The sequence below is a fragment of the Pistacia vera genome, unplaced genomic scaffold, assembly GCF_008641045.1.
Source record: "Pistacia vera cultivar Batoury unplaced genomic scaffold, PisVer_v2 Contig100, whole genome shotgun sequence".
Lineage (NCBI taxonomy): Eukaryota > Viridiplantae > Streptophyta > Magnoliopsida > Sapindales > Anacardiaceae > Pistacia > Pistacia vera.
In genome coordinates, this window is record NW_022195028.1 from 1,027,481 (window position 1) to 1,052,546 (window position 25,066).

The 25,066-nt window shown below is 33.6% G+C and overlaps 1 protein-coding gene and 1 pseudogene across 2 annotated transcripts; one reads left to right on the forward strand and one right to left on the reverse strand.

Annotated features, from left to right (window-relative positions):
• The first annotated feature begins 3,737 nt into the window (after positions 1 to 3,737).
• LOC116122933 (putative disease resistance protein RGA1) lies at positions 3,738 to 5,481 on the forward strand. 2 transcript variants are annotated; one of them, XR_004126975.1, is made up of 3 exons: positions 3,738 to 4,886; positions 5,150 to 5,223; positions 5,344 to 5,481. XR_004126975.1 is itself a non-coding variant. In XM_031408795.1 (2 exons), the coding sequence occupies exon 1, from the start codon at positions 3,750 to 3,752 to the stop codon at positions 4,884 to 4,886; it is 1,137 nt and encodes a 378-aa protein (XP_031264655.1). In that variant the 5' UTR covers positions 3,738 to 3,749; the 3' UTR covers positions 5,096 to 5,114. The 2 variants fall into 2 exon arrangements, 1 of the variants encoding a protein (XP_031264655.1); XM_031408795.1 differs by lacking the exons at positions 5,150 to 5,223; positions 5,344 to 5,481 and adding an exon at positions 5,096 to 5,114.
• Positions 5,482 to 18,438: 12,957 nt separating this feature from the next.
• LOC116128223 lies at positions 18,439 to 24,866 on the reverse strand (annotated as a pseudogene).
• Between the last annotated feature and the right edge of the window lie 200 nt (positions 24,867 to 25,066).

The window sequence follows — 25,066 nt, forward strand, 5'->3', positions numbered from 1 at the left end:
TAAAAAAATGTGATACTTTGATATTGGAAGAAAACGATCAATATGAATCTCATGGTTCTACATGATTTCATTTGGCCATAAAAGAAAGAAGAAGAAATCAAACACTTTTCCTGCATGTACAAGTAGAATCAATTAACAGAAGAAACCAGCTTAGGTTGTAAAGGTACGTATACAATGATCACATAAACAAGTAACTACTATTTATTTTTGGAATTTGGGTGAACACATAAATTGTTAGTTGAGGCTCCTTTGATTATCAAACTTTATACACATTCTAAAAGGGTTTAAGAATAAACACACTTTATGTTAAACAAGAAAGGTTGTATATATAAAGAGGCACCAATCATGATAAGAGGAAAAGGTTATCTACGATTATCACAATTTATAATTTAATGAATAATCAAATGAAGTGGTAGGTGTTTTAGATAAGTGCAAGCTAATTTTGTGGCTGAGATCGGACGGTCCATCATATTAACAAAACGCCAAACACATACTGTATTGAAATAATAATCCCACATCCCACTCTAAAAAAGGATCGCTTTGAAGTTTGAATCATCTCATGTTTCTTGTTCCAAGTCCAACACTATTATATGGTTAGGTGAAGGGTAATCCATTCAACTATTTTGTTTCATTGGTTAAGCTATAGTATTTAAATATTTTATTACAATTTGTAACACTATATTATAGCTATTAATTTATATTAATTAAACGCCAGTTTTCTTTTAATTAATTTAACAGCTTTCGATTGTGCACTGTTGATGCTAAATTTTTACACCAACGAATTTTTACGTGTATAATGTTGATTGGCTGTTCGATACACGCGAAAATGAAATATATGAAAAAGTGGAGTAACTGTAGAGGGAGTTTTTTAAGTGGTTCGGATGCTAAGGTAGCAAGTCCTACGTCCACTGATTTGTATTGATATTAGTGGATGTCAGATCGCGGTCGCGAGCTGACTTACATCAGACGAAAAAGTCAAAGAAAAGTTTACAAGAGAGAGAGATTTCTTTTTCCTGTATGAAAAATGGTCCCCTCCCCTTAATGAAGGGGTCTTCCTTATTTTATACTGGACTGAAGCGTATAATCATCACTCTCCACTTCCTATATTTCGTCATCCAAAACCCCTCTAGTTCCCGACTCATTGGCCCTTCCAATCGTCGGCGTCGTTAGGCTTGGGCTTTGGGTGCTTCGCTGGATTCCGACGATTCTGTCGGTGAAAATCCAATTGGACACCACCATTACAACCACCTTCTCTAAATCTATAAACCCCCATGTCCCCAGCAACCGTTTCGTCGTTTTGCCGACCGAAGCTTGTGTTCAGTGCCCTTTTTGGTGAAGTGTGGACACAAACATTGAGCTGTGTGGCTGGGAAGGTTAGGGGTTTTGTAGGGGAGATGCGAGGTTCAAATGGTGGTGGTGGTTGAGTTTTCGCCGTTCAAAACGATCGAAAACCGACAAAAACGAGTGATGAGAGGTTGTGAAAGGTATGGTTTGTAGAAGGGAGGATGGGGGTTCAAATGGTGGTGACAATGGTGATTTTGGGTGGAAGAATCCCGGAAAAAGGGCAAAAAAACATCGAGGTACCGTCTACTAATGTGCACCGAAGGACTTTAGGGCAGCGTTTGCTAATATGTGCGCCCATGTAAAATGACCAATTACCCTTTTACTGTTTATCAAACTTTTTTTCGTCACTTTAAGGGTGGGATCTGGAATAAATGTACATGGGCAACCAACTTGGGTTTCGTCAAACCTTGGGTGGGAATATGTCGTTTACTCTACTTAGAAACTTAATTATGTTATCCTTAGTCCTAGCATTTGGTTTTAAGTATACCAATGATTAGAAACCCGATGACCAGTCGAATCAACTGATCCGCCAGGATGGTCCCAACTCTGGTCCAATTTAACCAAAAATATGGAATTTGCCTATGATCGGATTAGACCGGCGGAACAATAACGAACTGCCAGTCACAACCACCCAGTGACAAAACCGGTCACAAAGATCAAAATTCATAAATTCATTCTTCATTTCCCTATGTCCTGTGCAAGAAATCTTCATCTCATCTTCTCTTACCTCACATCATCTTCATCTTCATCCTCTTTACTTCATATCATCTTCATTTTCAAAAATTTTCTCTCATCCTATACACTGTCGCCACTCTGCCAATAGTTTCCAGGTGGTTTTCTGCCAGTTTTTATATCAAAATCGGTAGAAAACACTTCCCCAACTCTGATTCTTCAATTTCCTAAGGTTGATTGTCGTCTACCAACTTCACCAGTTCCACACTCACCAAGTGACTCTCTCAACCCCACATTAGCATCACCCAAATGGATAGACCCTTCATATCCTCATAATAACTCACACATCAAATCAGTCTTGCCTTGGCGTCTCTCATCCACGTCGTCAACACTGTACTCTTACCCACTCAATGGTTACTGCTGAAAGATGGTACTATATCTCACCACTCTCAGCCGTCAACAACTTTGGCATTAACATCTCGCTCACCCGTACACCGAGCCCACATGTTACACTCACATTCTCATGACCCCAATTGGTCTTCTGCTATGCTACAAAATATACGGCCTTGATAAAAAAAATGGGGCATGGAACCTTATACCTCCTCCCTCTCATGCTTGACCAATAGGCTGCAAATGGGTGTACAAATAAAACTCTGTGCTGACAGCTTTCTCGACAATACAAAGCCCGACTGGTAGCAAAAGGTATCTATCGGCACCACGGTATTGACTACACAGAAACTTTCAGTCTAGTGGCCAAACCGGTCACCATTCGCATTGTCCTAGCCCTGCTTATTCATGACGATGGTTAATTCACCAACTTGATGTTTCCAACACTTTCTACATGTCATCTGAAGAGGAGTCTACATCGTTCAACCTCAAAGGTTTATAGACGCAACAAGTGCCATCATGTGTGTCATCTCTGACGATCACTTTACAAGCTAGCTCAAACAATCTCCTAGAGCTTGTACCAAAAGCTCAATTTGTATCTTACAAGCCGCAGGTTCAAAATTTCTAGTGTAGACTCCTCACTATTCGTCCTTCCACTACTGAATAGATTATCATCATTCTTGTATATAACGACTCATTCTCACCAAATCCCACTAGCACCATCTTCCAGTCTACTACAATCCTTTCGACGAGAGTTCACTATCAAAGATTTGGGCCCTATCCATTATTTTCTTGGAATAGAAGTCTGTCACCTACTACTTCAAACTGGCAATCTGTCAAATGCATCTACCTATCTAGTTGACACTCCTTGCCTTGCCTACGCTTACTCTGAGTCCATCACTACTTTGCACGGCTTTTTTTTATGCTAGTTGGGTTGGTGATCGTGATGACTGTCGATCCATGGTGGTTATGTGTTTTTCTCTTGCACCTTATCTCCTGGTGTTCCAAAAAACAAGCATAGTTCTTGCTCAAGCACAAGGCCGAGTACAAGTGCCTTGTTGACACCACTACTAAACTCATATGGATTGAATTTCTCCTGCATGATCTCCACACTCTCCTCCTCATCCACCTACGCTTTGGTGTGACAACCTCTCGGCATTATACCTCATGGCGAATCCAATTTTCCATGCTCAGACCAGCACTGTGAGATTGACTATCATTTCATTCAAGAACGACTAGCATGAGGACAACTTTCTATTCACTTTATCTCTTCAGCTAATTAGCTACGATAGTCAAGATCTTTCTTCCAAGATTTTGAACAAAAGTATAGTTTTTATACATTTAAAATGCATGATCTGATGCATGATCTTGCCATGTCATTGATGAAAAACGAGTGCTTAATATTGAACTTAGGTGACCAATGTTTTACCAGAACAATCCGACATTTGTCTTTGATTGATGTTGATACACACAAAATAAATCTTCCAAGCTTTTTATCCAATTTAGGTCAATTGAGATCCATTAATTCCTTTGCAGATGAAGGAAAGGGAGCTAGCCAAGAATTCATTGAATCGTGCATTTCAAGGTTCAAGTTCTTGCGGGTGATTAGATTAGATAACCTTGGAATTGACGTATTGCCCAAAAGAATTGGTGATTTGAGGCATTTAAGATATCTCGATCTATCAAATAATAAAATAAGAAAACTCCCTGATTCCATTTGCAAGCTTCAACATTTGCAGACTCTAATGCTTGGTGGTTGTGAAGAATTAGAAGAGTTGCCGAAAGACATTAGGTACCTAATTAACCTCCAAATGTTTTTGCTTACCACAAAACAGAGGTTTCTATCAAAGAATGGAGTTGGGTGCTTAAAATCTCTTCGCTTTTTGGGAATTGACGGGTGTATGAATTTAGAATATTTATTTGAAGATATTGGTTATCTAAAAGCCCTTAGATCATTGTTTATTGTAAGTTGTCCGAATCTAATCTCATTACCACATGGTATAAAATACCTAGACTCATTGGAGAATTTGATATTGGTTGATTGTGAAAAGCTTAATCTTGATTTGAGCATGGGAACAGAAAGGGAAGACAATCATCAAGACCTCAATATCCCTAGAGCTCACCTTCGAGTGCTTCTTATTCTACAATTACCACAGTTGGAGGAATTGCCACAGTGGCTTCTTCAAGGTTCAGCAAACACTTTGCAGAGTTTGAATATTCAAGATTGTTCCAACTTCAAGGCGTTACCAGAGTCAATGCAGGATCTCAAATCACTTCAAGATGTTCATATTGGGGATTGTCCAGAATTGTCATCTTTGCCCATGGATTTTAATTGTCTGATTGATTTGAGAGAATTACAAATTGAAGATTGTCCTTACTTGAGTGAAAGATGCGAACCGGAAACAGGGGAAGATTGGCCCAAGATTGCTCATATCCCCAAGATTGAACTTGATGGAAAGATTATCAAATCAACCAAAAATTAGGTATGATTAATCCATCTCAGTCTTCTTCTTCAATTAATAATTAGGAAAATTTGTCATTAAATACATATTTGGTTCAAGTCAAACCTTCAATTAACAATCGGATTGATTTATATGAATTTAAAAAATGAAAGTATTTGAACTGCTAAAAATCCAATCTATTCTTAGTTTTTCCTTACTTTCGTTAACTTTATTACATTTATGTGTACTAGGAGAAGCTTGAATGGAATATCTGTATTTTAAACTCTAATCCCTCCAACTGACAGGAGGAAGGAACCATACGTTTTACTTCTTCTCCGCATGTTAAGCATTAATGCTCAGTTGCAATCCTGTTTTTAAGGTACATAGTAATTTCTCTAAACTTTAACCCTTCAAATTGTAAATCTCTTGGTTTTGGATGCTATAATCCTCAAGATGGTCATTATAATTGAGCTAATTTGTATTTCAAACATATATGCAGCTCTAATGGAGTTTCGGCCGAATCGTTCACTTTGTAGAAGTATGTATTCCTCTAGCTTGATTCAACATCTTATGTTTACAATTATAAATAGCTTTGAACTGTTTACCTATGTATAATAATTTTATTTGTTCAAACAAGTGTATGCAATTATGTTTGTAATATATGGATTCAGAAAATAAGAAAATACTCAAAATGTTTAATTAAAAAGAAATGAAACTCAAACATGGAGACAATAAATATTGTCTGATATTGTGTGTGGTTACTGTCCTATTTGCATAACAAAAAATATATGAAGAACAAATGGATCCCCGTAACTCTGTTTTCATGGAAATATTATTTTAAGATTAGATGGACTAATCAACAATTTTCTCTTTCTTATTTATTTTGAAAGTTTTGATCTAGTTGGCTAATCATAAAATGGATTCCCTACCACTATTGTCAATATATATGTTGTTAGATTGTCTTTTGAGAAATACTTAGAAGAGTTAAGGACATATTCCCGCCCAAGGTTTGATGAAATCCCAAGTTGGTATCCTAGGTTATATTTATTCCAAATTCCCACCCTAAAAATAATAGTGTTAGCAATTTTTAGGGTTTAAAGGGTGCAATTACCATAATGCCCTTAACCCTAAATTAATAAATTGTGTTTTAACCCCAAAATTAGTAGAATTATAAAACTTACCATTTTATTTTCAAATTATGTCAAAAACACCCTCGTCGCTACACACCCTCGTTGAAAACAGCTTGATCTGGGCTATTTCCGATAGCGTCGAACCCCGTGGTCACCTCCATCACCATCACCTTCCCCATAGTCCGTTGTCCAAAACCCCTCTGGTTCCCGACTCATTGGCCCTTCCAATCGTCGACGCCGTTAGGCTTAGGGCTTCGGTGTTCTTCGCTGGATTCCGGTCGATTCTGTCGGCGAAAATCCAATTGGACACCACCATTGCAACCACCGTCTCTAAATCTATAAAACCCCCCATGTCCCCAGCAACCGTTTCGTCTTTGTTTGCCGGTCGAAAGTTTGTGTTCATTGGCCCTTTTTTGGTGAAGTGGTGGACAACAAACAGTGAGCTGCTATGGCTAGGAAGGTTAGGGGTTTTGTAGGGGAGGATGTGATGAGTCAAATGGTGGTGGTGGTGGTGGTTAGGGTTTTGGCCGTTCAAAACGGTTGAAAACCGGCAAAAACAAGTGATGAGGGGTTGTGAAAGGTATGGGTTTGTAGAGGAGGGGGGGGGGGGGGGGGGGGGGGGGGGGGGGGGGGGGGGGGGGGGGGGGGGGTTCAGGAAAAACGGTTCAAATGGTGGTGACAATGGTGATTTTAGGTGGAAGAATCACCAGAAAAAGGGCAAAAAACATCTGGGACGACGTCTACTAACGTGCACTGGAGGACTGTTGGAGGCAGCAGTTTGCTAATGTGCGCCGCCCATGTAAAATGACCAATTTATCTCTTTACTGTTATATCAAACATTTTTTCGTCACTTTAAGGGTGGGAATCTAGAATAAATGCAACATGGGCTACCAACTTGGGATTTCGTCAAACCTTGGGTGGGAATATGTCATCTACTCTACTTAGAAACTTAATTTATGTTATCCTTAGTCCTACCATTTGGTTCTTACATTATTAAGTATACCAATGATTAGAAACCCGATCGGACCAGCCGAATCAACTGATCCGACCAGGAACTGGTCCCAACTCTGGTCCGATTTAACCAAAAATATCGAATTTGCCTATGATCGGATTGGACCGGTGGAACAATAACGAACCGCCAGTCCAACGAACCCAGTGACAAAACCAGGTCACAAAGATCAAAATTCATAAATTCATTCTTCATTCTTCCTTGCTCCTGTGCAAGAAATCTTCATCTTCATCTTCTCTTACCTCACATCATCTCCATTCTTCATCCTCTCTTACCTCATATCATCTTCATTTTTCAAAAATTTTCTCTCAAATCCTATACACTGTCGCCGCTTCTGCCAATAGTTCTAGGTGGTTTTCTGCCAGATTTTATATCAAAATCGGTAGAAAACACTTCCCCAACTCTGATTCTTCAATTTCCTAAGGTTGATTGTCGATCTGCCAACTTCACCAGTTCCACACTCACCAAGTGACTCTCTCTCAGCCCCACCATTAGCATCACCCCAAATGGATACAGACCCTTCATAGCCTTAATAATCAACTCACACATAATCAAATCAGTCTTTGCCTTAGCGTCTCTCATCCACGGTCGTCCAACACTGTACTCTTACCCACTCAATGGTTACCTGCTGAAAGATGGTACTATATCTCACCAGACTCTCATCAATCAACATACTTTAGCATTAACAATCTCAGCTCACCCGTACACCGAGCCCACATGTTACACTCACATTTCTCATGACCACAATTGGAATGATGCTATGGCTACAAAATATACAGCCTTGATAAAAAAAATGGGACATGGAACCTTATACCTCCTCCCTCTCATGCTTAACCAATAGGATGCAAATGGGTGTACAAAATAAAACTCTGTGCTGACAGCTTTCTCGAACAATACAAAGCCCGACTGGTAGCAAAAGGTATCTATCGGCACCACGGTATTGACTACACAGAAACTTTCAGTCTAGTGGCCAAACCGGTCACCATTCGCATTGTCCTAGCCCTAGCTTATTCATGACGATGGTTAATTCACGAACTTGATGTTTCCAACACTTTTCTACATGTTCATCTGAATGAGGAAGTCTACATCGTACAACCTCAAAGGTTTATAGACGCAACAGGTGCCATCATGTGTGTCATCTCTGACGATCACTTTACAAGCTAGCTCAAACAATCTCATAGAGCTTGATACCAAAAGCTCAATTTGTATCTTACAAGCCGAAGGTTCAAAATTTCTAGTGAAGACTCCTCACTATTCATCCTTCACACTACTGAATAGATTATCATCATTCTTGTATATGTAGAAGACATCATTCTCACAAAATCCCCTAAAGCACCATCTTCCAGTCTACTACAATCCTTTCAATGAGAGCTCACTTTCAAAGATTTGGGCCCTATCCATTATTTTCTTGGAATAGAAGTCCATGCACCTACTACTTTACACTGGCAATCTGTCAAGTGCATTTTACTCTATCTATTTGACACTCCTTGCCTTGGCCTACGACTTACTCTGAGTCCATCAGCTACTTTGCACGCCTTTTTTTATGCTAGTTGGGTTGGTGGCCGTGATGACTGTCGATCCATTGGTGGTTACTGTGTTTTTCTCGGTTGCAACCTTATCTCCTGGTGTTCCAAAAAACAACGCACAGTTGCTTGCTTAAGCACAGAGGCCAAGTACAAGTGCCTTGTTGACACCACCACTGAACTCATATGGATTGAATGTCTCCTGCATGATCTCCACACTCTCCCTCCTCATCCACCTACGCTTTGGTGTGACAACCTCTCGGCATTATATCTCATGGCGAATCCAATTTTCCATGCTCGGACCAAGCACATTGAGATTGACTATCATTTCATTCGAGAACGACTAGCATGAGGACAACTTTCTATTCACTTTATCTCTTCAGCTAATTAGCCAGTGAATATCTTCACTAAAGGTCTCTTGTCTACACGTTTCAACTTGTTGAGGTCCAAGTTAACAGTTTGTTCCAACCATCAGCTTGTGGGGGGATGTTGAGTGAGCTCAAAACTACCTCAACAAGAAGTGCAGATTTCTCTCCCCAAAATCAGAAGACCAGTTAAGCAAATCAATTAAAACCTGCAATCTACATCCCACAATATCTGCAACTTTGTATATAAACACACTTATACTTGACATGTAAAGCAAGGAAAAAATCATCAATACATTCATATTTCTCTCTGCATTTAATCTCTGTCTCTTCTTCCTTCCTCCCTATCTTCCATTTTGAATTTGTGTTTCCCTTTAGTTATTTATTTTCTTTAATCAATCCTTATTTCAAACTCTTTTAAAACTCAAAACTTAATAAATATTGAAAGACTAGTATAAACTCTTATACTCAATTTCCTGAATCCTTGTTACTGGAAACTAACAACGAACTAGAGTAATGGGTTTTGAGTTAGACACTCAAAATATTCACAACAATTTCTTCAGCGAATAACTTTTAAGAATTATGTCCTAACTCTAATTTCAATTTGACTTTTTTTTTTTTTTTTTTTCAGTGGGTGCTGCGAAAGAACCTACTTTATGGAGAAAAAAATTATATATACTTTGTGTCTCCTTCAACAATTTCTTCTCCTTCTGTACTCTCTATCTGCAACTTTCCTATCATAAATTGTTACTCCCGTCTTCATAATCATTACTAACTCATAAATGTACAACATCATAATTAATTCATAAATTTACATTCTCATTTAAAAAAAAAAAAAAAAAAAAAAGTGGGTGTGGACGACAAAATGAGTGGGTTCAGAAATCACTTCCCTTTATTTTATTTATTTTTATTATTACAATTCTACCGTTCTTTATTTTGAAGATGGGACTATTGAACAAATTAATAGGGTTGGAAAATCACTTCTCTTTCAATTGAAAATTATACAAAGATTACCATAATAATCTTATATAAATCCGAACCAAACGCACCTATATAAGTGTGTGGTCAGGAGTGTTGTAGTTTAAGAAATAATCAGTTAATTTTTAAGCAATAACAATAAAAGTGTTTAGTAAACAGCTTCTAAAATTGATTAAATTTGAAGGTGATTATAAAATAATCATATTTATAAAGGGATTCCAAAAGTTTCATTTTGTAGCTTTTGAAACACATTAGTCTATAAGCTGATTTTGAGATATAAAAAAAAAAAAAAAAAAAAAAAAAAAAAAAAAAAGGTGTACCCTTATATAATTTGTTTAAGTACAAAATAAACGTAAATAAATATTTGATTTATTCAATAAATAATTTCATAATTTATTTATAAATTAAAAATAAAACTAAAATAACAGTGATTGCTACTACCATCAATAGGCACAATGCTAAAAAAAATGTGATACTTTGGTGTCACTGACGATCCGGCCCATTGATAGTGGAAGAAGTATGAATCCGATGGTTCTACATGATTTCATGATTTCATTTGGCCATAAAAGAAATAAGAAGAAATCAAACACATTTTCTGCATGTACAAGTAGAATAAATTGACAAAAGAAACCAGCTTAGGTTGTAAAGGTATACAATGATCACATAAATAAGTAACTACTGTTTATTTTTGGAATTTGGGTAAATACACAAATTGTTAGTTAAGGCTCCTTTGATTATCAAACTTTATACAAATTCTGCAAGGGTTTAAGAATAAACACACTTTATGTTAAACAAGAAAAGGTTGTATAAAGAGGCACTAATCATGATAAGAGAAAAAGGTTATCTATGATTATCACAATTTATAATTTAATGAATAATCAAATGAAGTGGTAGGTGTTTTAGATAAGTGTAAGCTAATTTTGTGGCTGAGATGCAACTGATGTAACCACTAAAATGGGATGGTCCATCATATTAACAAAACGCCAAACACATACTGTATTGAAATAATAATCCCACATCCCACTCTAAAAAACGGATCACTGCCAACTCCCAACACTATTATATGGTAGGTAAAGGGTAATCCGTTCAACTATTTTGTTTCATTGGTTAAGCTATAGTAATTAAATATTTTATTACAATTTGCAACACTATACTATAGCTATTAATTTATATTAATTAAACGCCAGTTTTCTTTTAATTAATTTAACAGCTTTTGATTGTGCACACACACTCTGGAATGTGCTGATTTGAAGCACACGAATTAGGGAAAATATTACGTGAATTAATTGAAAATAATGACGGTTAATAATATTACATGTGAAATGAATAGAATAATATTCCAAAAATATTATAGCCACACGACACAGAATAAACTTAGTAATCAATTTTCAATTATCATGCTTACTTATCTCCATTAATTATCATTATGATTACAGACTATATACACACACGAGCTAGCAGTTAATTGGGCGTCACATGATTTACACAAATATTAGGTGTTCACATGAAGCATATAGTGACCCAAAGAGTTCACATGATGTAAACAATTTCTTATAATTTTTCTGAAGTACCACGCTGGATAAGTTCTTATAATTTCGATACAAAACTCAATTTCTTTTTCTCTTTTTGCTATCAAAATTCAAGTAAAGTTTATCCTAATAATTTTATATTAAATTAGTAAGTACCATCTATAAGAGTTAAATTTGACTTGACAGACCCTTAAAATTTGGTTCATTTTGGAATCATAGACTATATACACACACGAGCTAGCAGTTAATTAGGTGTCACAGGACTTTCACAAAGGTGTTCACATGAAGCATATAGTGACCCAAAGAGTTCACATGATATAAACAATTTCTTGTCAAAAACCCTAACCCTACCTATAGGAATAAATGCTTCTTTTATTCATTATTTAATTCAACCGTATGCTATTTAATTTTGATAGTGACCAAATTAAATTAATTAATTATATATATAGATGCTTTTGATTAGATGCTTAAACATTTAGTATGAAGTTTGGAATCATATTAGATTGTATTTGTGTAAAAAGCCTCTGCCTATCCAATATTCCTTATTTAAACTAAAATATATATAAGAAAGGATAGAGTTATGGATGCTTCGTTGTTGTTTTTTAGTGTTTGTTTATCAGCTAACTTAAACCTACCTTATTAAATAAATTGGATTTGCTTATTCATTTAATGATTTTTAATTTAACCCTCAAATATAAAGATTCACTGAAAACAAAACATGAATACAATCATATTTCACTGAAAACAAAAAAGATTTCGTTTCGCTTTCAACTCGAATAATTTTTTTTTGTAGAATTATATATAAGGGTTTATTTTATTCTTCTCTATATAAATTCACTTAGTATTAAACTCATTCAATTTATTTAGAAAGTGCTAAACCCTTATATATAAATACTATTATATTTTTTTTCCCAATTTTTTTCTTTTTAATAATGTGTATATTACTATTCTTCTATAATAACCTACAATATGCTTTGGCAAAAACCACCCTTAGACAGTCAAGTGATCAAATAAAAACTTTTGAATATATTACTCAAGAGATCTTAAGTTTAATTCCTTTTAGTTGCTAATAGAGATAGCTACTGGCTTAGTCGTTAATATCGAAACCTCGAGGAACCTCGAGGGATTAGTTGAAATGCACGTAAACTAGCATAGACACCATCAACCACCAAATGTATATGCTTTAGCAAAAGAATAATAAAAAATTAACCCTAAAATTTGAAAAGGAATAATAATATCCTAATATTATCATATATTTGTGATGTTTAATAAAATTCTGGCAAAAGCAATCTTTGAAACCAATCACATCTCAACATTTCATCACATAAACAGCCTTGCATTGCATCGTTTCTTTAAATGAAATCACAAAATTCCTGTATCATCCGACAAGAACGTGATGGTTTAATTAGTAAATTAAATCAAGTAAAGCATTTAAAAACCAACTATATATTATATAAAAATAAAATATTTAATACTTTCTCACTCCCACTTTAATTTGCACCGTTGAGAAGACGACATTACATCTCTCTCATTATTAAATTTGTATTAATTACAGTTAATTAATTTCTTCATGCTCATGCAGCAGCAGGAGGAAGAGGAGGAGCGGCTTTCAACTTAATAAAAAAAGGCTTTCGGCGAAGCCTCGTGCTCCCCCTTGTTCCCTCCACTTTAGTGTAGTTCTGGTCAACTGAGCTTAGAGCACGCCACATCTTGCTTTAAATCTTTTTTGGCACTCTCTTGTTTTAAGTTGTTTCTTCCTTCTGGGGATTGAGTTCATTATTATTTTTTAACAAATGGGGTTGCTTGTGATTCTTCTTTAAGCAAATCGACCTTACTTGATTCTAAAATAGGTACTAATAATTTTATATTAGAATTAGGAGTGTCATGTTCCATGAAAGAATTCTGTATTGAATGTTATTGAGTGCGTTTGGTTCATTATTTTGGATAAGATTTTGGGAATAATATTGGGTTGTTGGATAGGGGAGTATTACGAGGTAAACTTTAAAAATTTATGAAAAAACCCTTAGGTTTACTAATTTAATTAAAGACCCTAATATATAAAATGACAAAAACACCCTCACCACCCGCAGTGTCAGATTCCGGCCACCACCGTTGGAATCTGGCCAAAATATTTTGTTACGACACAGATCGGTTAGATCTGTGCTGTAACTGTGCCGTAACACATCGTTATGGCATTTTCCGGTCAGATTCACAATGGGTCAGATCCACCATGGATCTGGCTGGCAAAGACCAGATTTACGGTCAAATGTTATCGTCGACGATCGAAAAACGTCAAAAGAAGTCCATCTTTGGCCGTCGCTGCCAAATGTTGCCGTCGACGATCAGAACACGTCAAAAGAAGTCCATCTTTGGCCGTCAGCGATGGCCAAAGATGTGGCCGTCATTTTCGGTCAACGATGGCCAAAGATCTGGCCTTTTCCGGCTAGATTCGTGGTGGATCTGGTCGGAAAAGGCCAGATCAGTGAACTTCCAGCCATTTATGGTCGACAGGTAGGCCGTTGTACAGATTCCTGCTATCGCCGACGGTGGTTGTCATAATCTGGCAAGTATGGGTTGATGGGGGTGTTTTTGTTAATTTTTAAACCTTTTTTAGGGGTATTTAATGAAATTAATAACCTTATGGGGTCTAAAATTAATTAAAAAATAGGGTAATATTTCTGGAATAATGTACCAAACATTATTTGGAGAATAGGATTAGGAATATGGATAGAAATAGGGAACCAAACGCACCCATTGATATTGGTATATTTCTAATATATCACAAATAGTGGACCAGTATTTGAAGAGAATACTTTAAATAGGTATTATGAATATAATAAAACATTTTAATATAATACGGATTGTTTTAAATCCTGTTCTTAAAGTCTTCTATTATGATAGAATTTGCCTTGCCTTGAATAAGGTAGCATCTTTTTTTGGAAGACTTTGACTTAATAATCAAATATTGAAAAATCGTTGAGTTGAACTTTAGCTCTTAACATTCAAATGAAACGAATGCATTCACAATTTGAAATGTGATATAAGAATATAGGTTTGTTTGATATAGAATGTAAATACAAATTGTTTGATATAGAAAGGAATTAAAGAATTATTTGGAGGCACATTGAAAAATCTTGAGGGAGTCATTTTGGGAAGGGAGAGGCTTGGACATAAAGAGGTTGTGTTCATTCACAAAATTTAGAATTTTCTTGATTGAATCCTTGCCTTAGCTACCTATCTATTTCACTCCACTAAAGCCAATTTTGAGGTCAATTTCATAATCCTTGTATAGAATTTTCTATTCTTTCTCCACTTAATTTCACACATTAATCACTGCTGTTTCCACTCAAATTATGCTTCTAGAGTTTTAGGGTATCTTCTACAGGAAAAAGAGATTTTGTATGTGGGTACTACATCACAATTTGATCTGTATATTTATTGTTAATTTTATTTGTCTTTATGAGAGATCCTTATGTTTCAAATGATTTTTAGAAAATATTATATATCTTCTAAAGGTTTTTTTTTTTTTTTTGGGGGGGGGGGGGGGGGGGACCTAGGGTGTCCGTATCATCACCTTTATTTAATAATTCAAGTGAATCGAACTTAAGATCTTTTGAATAATATTTTCAAGAGTCGTAGTTGACCACTAGACCACCTATGAGTGGTTAATTTACATAATATCCTCTAAACTTCCTTCTCAAATATTAACCAACAAAAAAACAAAAAAAAAAAAAAAAAAGATAATAGAATAAAATAAAATGAGATGGTTAATTATGTGATAGAATTTTAGTAAATTTTGTTGCGTGAAATGTGAGGAGGACAAGTGACAAAGCATTATAATTGTCGAGTGTCGGTGGTGTGAGTTGGCTTGGCTTTTATAATGCTTGATGCCATTTGAAAACCACTAATTATCCTATTAGAATCAGCATCCAAGGCTCAATTTCTTTTCTTTTATATTTATATGTCCTAATCATATTTCTTATTAAGACACAATATTTGCATGAAATATTTTTGTATAAAAAATGGTAGTTTCTTTAAACATCAAATTTTAATTTAAATGAAAAGATATAATTTAGTTATTTTTGCGAAACAATCAGATAGTTAGGTTTATAATTTTTTTTTTTTTTTGATAAATCTAATAATTGCCTCTTCAATTACTCGAATACAAGACTCTTAAGTATAACAAACCTCAATGACTGAATGGTTGATCATCCAACCACAAAATGAGAGGTATTAGGTTTATAGTTTACTCCCATAAAGCCTAGGTTCATCTATAAAGATATAATTGATTGATGATAATCCCTCTAATAATTGAAGCTTTAATTTTCCCGCAGATGTAGTTAACCAATCATACATAAACTTGGTAGCATAAGTATGGGTTCATTGAATTTAAAATTGAATTATTTGAAAATGAAGATTGTCCCACCTTTTTCTATTTGTTTTAGCATTTGATTACGACATGATAAAGATATATATTAGCCAGGTGAGGAACTTAATTACTTTAAATTTTCAATACTAGATGTTTTTGCTTGACCTTACATGGATGGTTATATTATATTCTTAATTGCCATCTCAATTAATAAATATTTACCATACGAGGAAGAATCTATTAAAATAAACTTAGCTAGAGGATGTAACGAGTCTTACCCTATAAAAATTATTTCAAATTTTTAAAATTACTTCTGTGATTTTTTTTAAATAAAACATTAAATTTAAACATTCATGATGTAATGATAAAGTTAATACAAGTCATTGTAGTTTGTACATTTCAATGAAAGCTAACATGAGAGTGAATACCCATTAAAAAATGTTGCAAACTGAACAACATACAATAAATAATAAACCAAACAATTATCATATAAAATTATAATAAATGCATCCAATATAACCTTTAATTGGTTCAAGTACAAAACCCTAAATTTGAAGAACAACAAGAAGACTCCCTCCCAGTTCACCTAACCCACCTGATGCTAAATTGAATACTCCACAGACTCCAATTAGATTACAAGTCAATTAAATGTTGTTTATTAATATGTCAGCCTCTTTAAATTGGAAAAAATATCAGTATTGGGACTAACAATTCCATTCTCATTAAACCCTAAATGGAAGTTTATTATAACATGAATGTCAGGTTATTGTTTCGTTAAAATATTATTTGATTTAGTGCAATTTTAGCTATACATTTTAATATAAACCAACCCTGTAGTTATTATATAATATGGTATGAACCCACAAACTTATGTTATGGTTAGAATTTTATCATATATTCTCTTCACTCTTGTTTCTACACATTTCTTTAACACATATGTTCATAAAAAATTAAAATAAATAAATAAAAACATTAAAAAAAAAAGTCTTATATAAGAACTGAACCCTAACGAATACAAAAGTAATAAAATAACCATATTTAGTTTAAAGTCCTACAAAAATCAATGATTTATTTTATAATATTGATAATTATTTATAATTTCCTTGGCTAATTATCATTAATTGTTTATTCCCATTACTTAAATGAATTAATTATTAGTATCACCAAATTGTAGACCAGAAGAATGTACATATTTTATTACTAGGTGTGAAATGATCAAGTAGCATGTGAAATGTTTAGAACAAGGGCGTGTTTGGTTGGCCGAGAAGCAATTAAAGCAGTTAAAGCTAAGCCAAAGGCGCGTAAACAACACGACATAGTGCTTTTAATGCTTTAAAAGCATAAAAATTCACTGTTTACGCGGAGAGCAAGATTCACAACTTACATCTCCCACATGCCCTTTAATCAATGTCTTCACTCTTCACAATTCCCTGTTTCCCTTTCACATTTTCTTTCCCACTTTCTTTCTCTTTCTATCCCTCCAAACAACCCCCAATTCCAACTCCTCACCTTTTGCTTTCCCATTTCCAAATGGGTCTTTCAGTATCGAGAGCCAATCTAGCCTAAATTTGTGGTATCACATTATCATACAATAATCTGATAAAAACGTGTAATGTATACATACGTATGTTTAAAATTTGAGAAATATTTATAATTATATGTGTAACATGTTTTTATTGGATTATTGTACAAAATGTAATGTACAATTTGTACTTTAAGCTTTTTCATCCTTGAAAAATTAAGGGATTTCATTCGTATATGATAAAGTAGTTTTCTTTTTTTACTTTTGTTTGAACTTTGGACATGTGAGAGTAATTAGTCATAATAAAGCAATCTTTGTTGTTTCATCAAGTCAAAAATGTAACCCAAATAGTTATTTAATTATTATGTATCATGTGTTTTGTTTTGTCAAAATAACAATTTCATTTTTTAATTTCTTTTGGGTGTGCTTTAATTGGAATCCCCCAAATTCCAACTGTCTTAATTATGTGAAGAAGTATATTTAAAATATTACACAAATAAAATTAGATTAACTTATGTTTAAAAGAAAAATTAAGATATCGATTTCTCATCAAAGTTGGGTTATATGTTTTCCTCCCTATTATTATAATCGGTAGATTTTAACATCTAAGATGATTTCAATGAGAGGCTATAGTTTCTTCGATATTTAAGATTACACCGAAAACGCCCTCTTTGATGTTGACAACACCATTAATGTTATCTTTCACATTATAATATGTTTTTTGTGATTACGAGAAAAAAAAGAAAATACAACACATCTTATATTGGAAACTGACCACCTCAAATTTCCGAACTATATATATATCTTATAAAATTATCAAACCTATAGTAGTACAAATATGTAGATGGTTTACATGTGACAAAATCCTAATCGTTCCATTCTGGCTTTTCTTTGTATTTATTCACAGAAATAGCCACAAAATTCTGTACCCATATAAATACTTATCGTCAATTTTGTATACATCTCATTTTAACCAAAAAGAATAATACAAAACTACATGAAAACAACAACACTTTTACACAATATATTTTTTTATAAAAAATAAAATAAATAAAAATTCTATCTATTTCTCTTTCAATTGTACTCTAACAATTTGTATAAACAGAAAAATCTCTTCCCTATTACATATTTGCTTCATAATATATAGAATCACAACATCATGATTACTATTACCACGTTGCATTAATCCAAAACTCACCAAACTTGACTTGAACTTGACCCCTGAGTGAACTCGTTGCTGGGATTGACTCAGTTGAGGTAACCAAATCGATGTTCTTTAGTATGTACTCATTTCCCACAAGTTGACTTAGTATTCCTGACTCGGTCACTGAGTTCTTTCTCTTGGTTGCATGGCGGCTCTCACTACTTCGGTTAACATCGCAATTGAAAGTCTCCGACTCCCCGAGTCCCACCCATTATATTGCCGAGTTAGCCTGGTGTTGAGACTGGTCCTTGTCGAATTTCGTTTGCTGTGCTTAGTATCTTGCTTCATTGTGACATGAACTGACTCGGGACTCCGATTCCTGACTCGGCTGAGTGGGTCACCGACAACGGCCATGTTTTTCACATCAATTAAAGCAATATGCTTAAAATTTCGCCTGACTCGGCCGAGTAGCATTGGGTAACAAGCCCATCTTCTCAAACTCTTGGAACGTGATCTAGAAACCCAGCGAGTGAGTTCTCGGGGTCTAACTCGCTTACTTCAAAACCAACCATGGATCCATAATTGAGCCGAGTTGACTCACCTTGATCACTATCTTCCACCGAGTTAGAAAATTCCCTCGAATTTTCTTACCCCACAGAGGCTCCCCCATTTCTTTCTTCGCCGCTTTGACAAACTGAGTTATATCAAAACTCAGCGCCGAGTGCTTAGTACTCGTGGCATTCGATCCTTTGTAATGTGAATGAGTTTCAAGAACGATTCGTTCTCTTCACGCATTACAGGACTAACTTTAACAACAAAGACGAAGAACGAAAGAGAAAAGCAACATCAGCTCTCGCAGTGAGGCCAGAGCGATGCAAAAGTCTGAAAACAAACGAAATTCATCTTCTTTAACATCTTCAATCACATGAGCAACAACAAGATCACTCACGGCTCTAGTCCCACGCCTGTACAAAGTACCCATCCCTGTAAAGCAATCCGACGTCGCTTCATTTTTGAGCTTATCGTTATGAAAATAACCGGGCATTTTCAAGAAAGAAGAAAATGTGTTTGAGGAGAAGATTTTTGAGATAAAAATCTCCGTGGAGTTGTAATAGAATTGGGAGTGTTCACAGAGGGCTCGAAAGTGGAGAGTGTGAAGAGAAGAAGAGTGAGAAAAACAAAGAGAGCGCAAATGGAATCGTCGATTGGCTTTGGTAAACAAACACTAGAGTTTGTTCTTCTAATCGAAGACGAAGAAGAAGTAAAAGATTATTTTTTTTGTAAAGAAAGGAATCATTTTTATTGTTGTTGTTGTCGTGATGATCTTCGGGGAAGAAGACGAGAAACACCCATGCCCCAGTTCTCGTTATTGCCGTCTTGACTTCGATTTAGGATGGAAATGAAACCCATGAAGAATGTTGTTCAGATTCCGATTCTGGGGAAGAAGTTAAAGAATGATGATAAGCATATAAGGTTTGAGAAGAAGAAAACTGGAGGAGAAGATGGCATGGGGTTTGGAGGATTGGATTGTTCCGTTTTGTTTCGCTATTTTAATGTGTATATCTGAGAACAGTTGTGAGTGAGCACACTTTGCATTTAACACTACCCAACTGTCTTTTTTTTTTTTTTTTTCCCCTTAAATGGACACTATATATATATATATATATTTTTTTTTTAACTTGAGAAATTCATATATTTATATTTTTGGTAAGTAGAAATTCTATATTTTGACTTTCTATGATTGTGAATGCCTTATTATTAATTGATAATGAGTTAAATATAATTTATAAATGAATAATGTTATTTATGTTAAAAGAATCTCAACTGCCGTGGTCGGAGATACTTAACAAAATTAACTACACCATATATATGGATATGATTTTTGAAGATTTATATTTCTTTCATTAGATCATGATTTATTTTTTATAATAAATTGTCATGTGTTTATTTAAATTTCCTAATTTTAGATAATTAAGTGTTAAATAATATAAACACACTTCAATATAGGTTTTTTTTTTTTTTTAATAAAATTTGGGATGAATAACAATGTCAAATATGATGACATGTAATTTACAATATGAAATTTGAGATATTATTGTGATGATATATTACTCTTTTTTTTTATTAATTTAAACAAGTTATTACTTTTGTGTAATTATTAAGTGCTCTATAATTTGTACCTCTAAAATGACATCCACTTCACTTTCAATTAAATTTGAGATATAAATATATTTTCATAATTTTGTCTAAATATTTAAGTTTTATTTTTCTTTTATTAATGTCCTTCAAGACTCAAAATAACATATTTATTAAAATAAAATAATAAATACAAAAAGCTTTACTTTCTTTAAGGAAATATTTTGATAAATTATTCATTTCAAATTATTTTCTATTATTATTTTATCATTTAAACATGTGTCTAAGTTCCAAGAAAACATTAGTCACAATATCTTTCCATATGAATATAGAATTCATGATGCCAGATATCCCTTTTTAAATATTTGAAAATTAATAGGATGATTAGTTGTAAGTTATCAATGAGAAGACACATAATGAAAAGGTAATGGAAGCCAATATGGACATCAAATAATCATAATTATAACAATTTTCTATTTTACAGTCATTCAATAAAATTATAATAACCTCTACTTAAAAAAAAAAAAAAGAAATTAAAGTTAACACTTACAAAAATTATTTTTTAGTTCGCTTCAAAATATAATATCAGAGTATTTTTCCAAATATAATATCAAATTAGAGATTTATGGAAAAATTTGATGTAAACAAAGGAGATGGGATGATAATTAGCATGTTGAGATTCTTCACAAATACATTATTCTTCTATTATTGAGTTGAATTATATGTAATTAATTGGATTCCCATATCAATCTGAAATACTTTATTATTCATGTTATAACATGCATACCCACTTCTTTCCATTACATGTTTTACACAATGCTACTAATAATTGACAGATTAAACTTTATATAATTACAATTTATTTATAATTCTAAAGTTGATCAAATAATCTTCATAAAAACATTTGATATTCTTTTTTTTTTCTAAGAAACTATTTTTATCTATTTGTTAAGTGGTGTTTAAAAATAATCCCAAATGTTTATTTAGTTATTTATATGAGTTGAGTTTAAAATTTAATTTTATCGCCCTTGAGAATAATTGGTTTAAACGTTTCAACATTTTTGAAAACTAATAAATGATTCTTATTTCGGATACATTATGTGTGTGTATATATATATATTATAATATATACCACTAAAGTGTGGAGATGTTTGAATTGTTAGGCATTTTTAAGAGAGAAATAAAAAATATATAACTTTATCTTAAATTATTCTAACATCTCTTATAAATACATTAAATAGGATATTGCACAAATATTATATGATGTTTTAGAATAAAATTTGGTAGGACATTTGTATACAAATTTACTTGAATTTTCGATAAAGTAAAAAAATATTTATAAAAATTTATTCTCGAAAACTTTTTGTGAACAGCTCACGAATGCTCAACCAAAAAGAAATCATAAAAATAAACTCACGCCGACAATTTTGGATGTGATTGGGCATTCAACCACTTAGACAGAATTTGGTGTCATCAAAACATGACACCTGTACATGTGGTCCCCACAAATTAAACCCTTGCGACCATTCTAAATTGTCTGCACCACATGTTAATCGCACATACACTTTCACACACTCATCGAACCCACAAGCTCACGACTGCTTATTTTAAATTAAAAAGTACTAGTCTTACAAAAGATATATAAGAGCTATAAAGAGTCTCTAACTCTTAAAAAAGAAAAAAGAGAAAGAGAAAGAGACAATCATAAATTTAAAGGGCTGAATTTAACTATTTATATGACTCTTTGTATACCTCTTTGTAAGACTAGTATTACTCTTTAAGTTTTAGCTACCAAGTAGAATGCAAGTTCAATAACTTTATTTACTGTTAATATCCGAGTGTTAGAGATCTTAATATTCCTAAATAAATTAAAAAAAAGGGATATTTTTTTATTATTTTGAGTAGTATTTTAAAAAAGTTGAATTGATTATTTATTACGAGGATGATTTGAATCTGAAAACTGTTTAGTAAGATTATGTTTTAATCTTCTGCATTTGTTAATTTAATTAACACTCCTTATAATAAAAGTTTTAAAATTACAAAAACACTCTCACCTACCATTAATGTTGACAGCCCACCACTACTGTCGGATGGTGGTCGGAAGTCCTTGTAATGGCGTGCGACTACTAAATATTGTCGGTTGGGGTTTTTTAGTTAATTTAACAAACATAGGGGGTTAAAAAAATCTTTAGGACCCCTTTGGTTCACTATTTTTACCTTATCATATTCAACTATCATATCATATCATATACTAAGAACCCAAAAATACATTTGTTTCAATATTCTCAAAATCTAATTCTACTTTATTCAACTCAAAACATTCATAATTATCTTTCTCGTAAAGATAACCCAACTGAACTCAACTTTACTTTTTCCAAAATACTATTATAAAAAGCATCAGAATAGTGAACCTTAATATTTTAATTTGAATAGAATAGGATTGGGTGCACTTGATTCATTACTTCAATACTTTTTAGAATAATATTTTGAAAAAAAATAAAATTTAGTGGTTATTACGAAGTAGGATTTGAAATATAACAAAAATATCACCTAGGTTTATTTATTTACTAAACACCCCTATAATAAAATTTTAAAAATTAACAAAAACACCCCCACCCACCCATTAAATATCGATAGTTGGCCACCACCGCCAGAGGGTGGCTGCCGTATCAGCACGCGACCAGCTAGATTTGCCCGATCGTGCACCGATATGGCCTTTTCCGACCAAATCTATCATGGATTTGATCGAAAAATGCTAGATCTACAGTTAGATCTGACCGCATTTGGCTGTCAACGACGTCCAAAGATATGGCCGTCGTTGACGACTGGCTATGGCCAAAGATCTAGCCTTTTTCGGTCAGATCCACTCTCGGCATACTACCGGCCAGATCCAGCTAGTAGTGCGCCATTATATCAGATTCCGGCCAACTTCCGACGGTGGTGGCCAGAATTTGGCAAATGTGAGTCACTGGGGTGTTTTTGTTAATTTCTAAATTTTTTTGGGGAGTGTTTAGTTAAATTAACAAACCTAGAGGGTTTAAAAAGAATTGAATAAAATAGAATAATATTTTGAGAATAAGGAAATAAATTTGTATTTTGGATAGGATAGAGAATAAGGTAGGGAAAAATTGTTTACCAAAGGGGGCCTTAGATTTTGAGAATAAGGAAACAAATATATATTTTGGGTAGGATAGAAATAGGAGAGAGAAAAATAACAAAACAAAGGCGTACATTTTTATTATTGTAAGTATTTTATAAAATACTCTATATAGCAAAAGAGCAAATATAAAATTCTATTAGTCAATAGTTCCAGGGTTTTAAAGGATTAGTTTATGCGTACTTTAACTAATCCTTTGGAATCCTGGAACTACCAACCAAGTAAGCTCTAATGACTATATCTATTAGGGGATATGGGGACCGAGACTCTAGAACTATCAATCAAGTAAGAGCTTTCGTGACCATTCACTATTAAGGGTCATGAGGACTGGAACTTAAAAGACCATATTAGATCTTCCTCTTTTTTTTTTTTTTTTTTTTTTAAGTATCTTTTGCTCTTTTATCATCAAGAGAGCTCAAACTTGTAAGATCACGGGAGATCCCCATTTATTTAACATTAGGATACCCCTTGGTAGTTAATAAAGACAAGTTTATTGGCTTTATTCATACCTATCTAGTGTTCTTATTTAATGTTGTTATTGTGTACTATAGGATAGAAAATCGGGTCTATCCCTATTTAATATAATTAAGATTATAGTCTTATTATAGCACTTAAATGCAATCAAAAGTATTGTCTACCATATAAGAAACAAGAACAGAATTTAATTATTTCAAGTTTTGGTACTCCTAACCCAAAATACTATTTAGTCACCTACAACACTTAAGTCTAGGGTTTAAGTTAAAATTTAGATATAAAATTTTTAATTTAAAATTTCGAAGATAAATGTGATAATATTATAAAAAAAAAATTATTCATTAAAACCCATCAGATCATAAATTTTTTTAATGGTTTCGTGTTATATAATGCTTGACAAAATTAAAAATTATTTTTCCAAGTGAAAATTACCGCTGCCGACCACAAGCTTTGGCTGTGGCATACACGCGCGTCAAAAAGAGAATAGTGTTGTGTGAGCTGAGACCGTATTGAAGAACAAGATCTGACGGGCTCGATTGAGTGGGATCATGAATTGAATGAAGGGTCCCAGCGGTCCTTGATGTCCGTGCCACTATTTTACGGTGGATCTGAAAGAAGTTTCCATGAAACCAACAACACGTGTTACTCAAGTATGCTAGTTGTAAGTCGCGATCTTGTCCGTACATCGGGAATTGCAAAGTCCTGAGCTGGGCCTGGCCATGCCTGCCTGGGCTGATTAATGAGGGATTTGTTCGATAGAAGCCAAAAAAATAAAATAAAAATTTACCATTAATATTTCACGTGCTATACAAATACAGGACATCTGATAGCTTCTTACTGTTATAGAATCAATGACAATATTTAATTCAATTTAAATAAAATATCT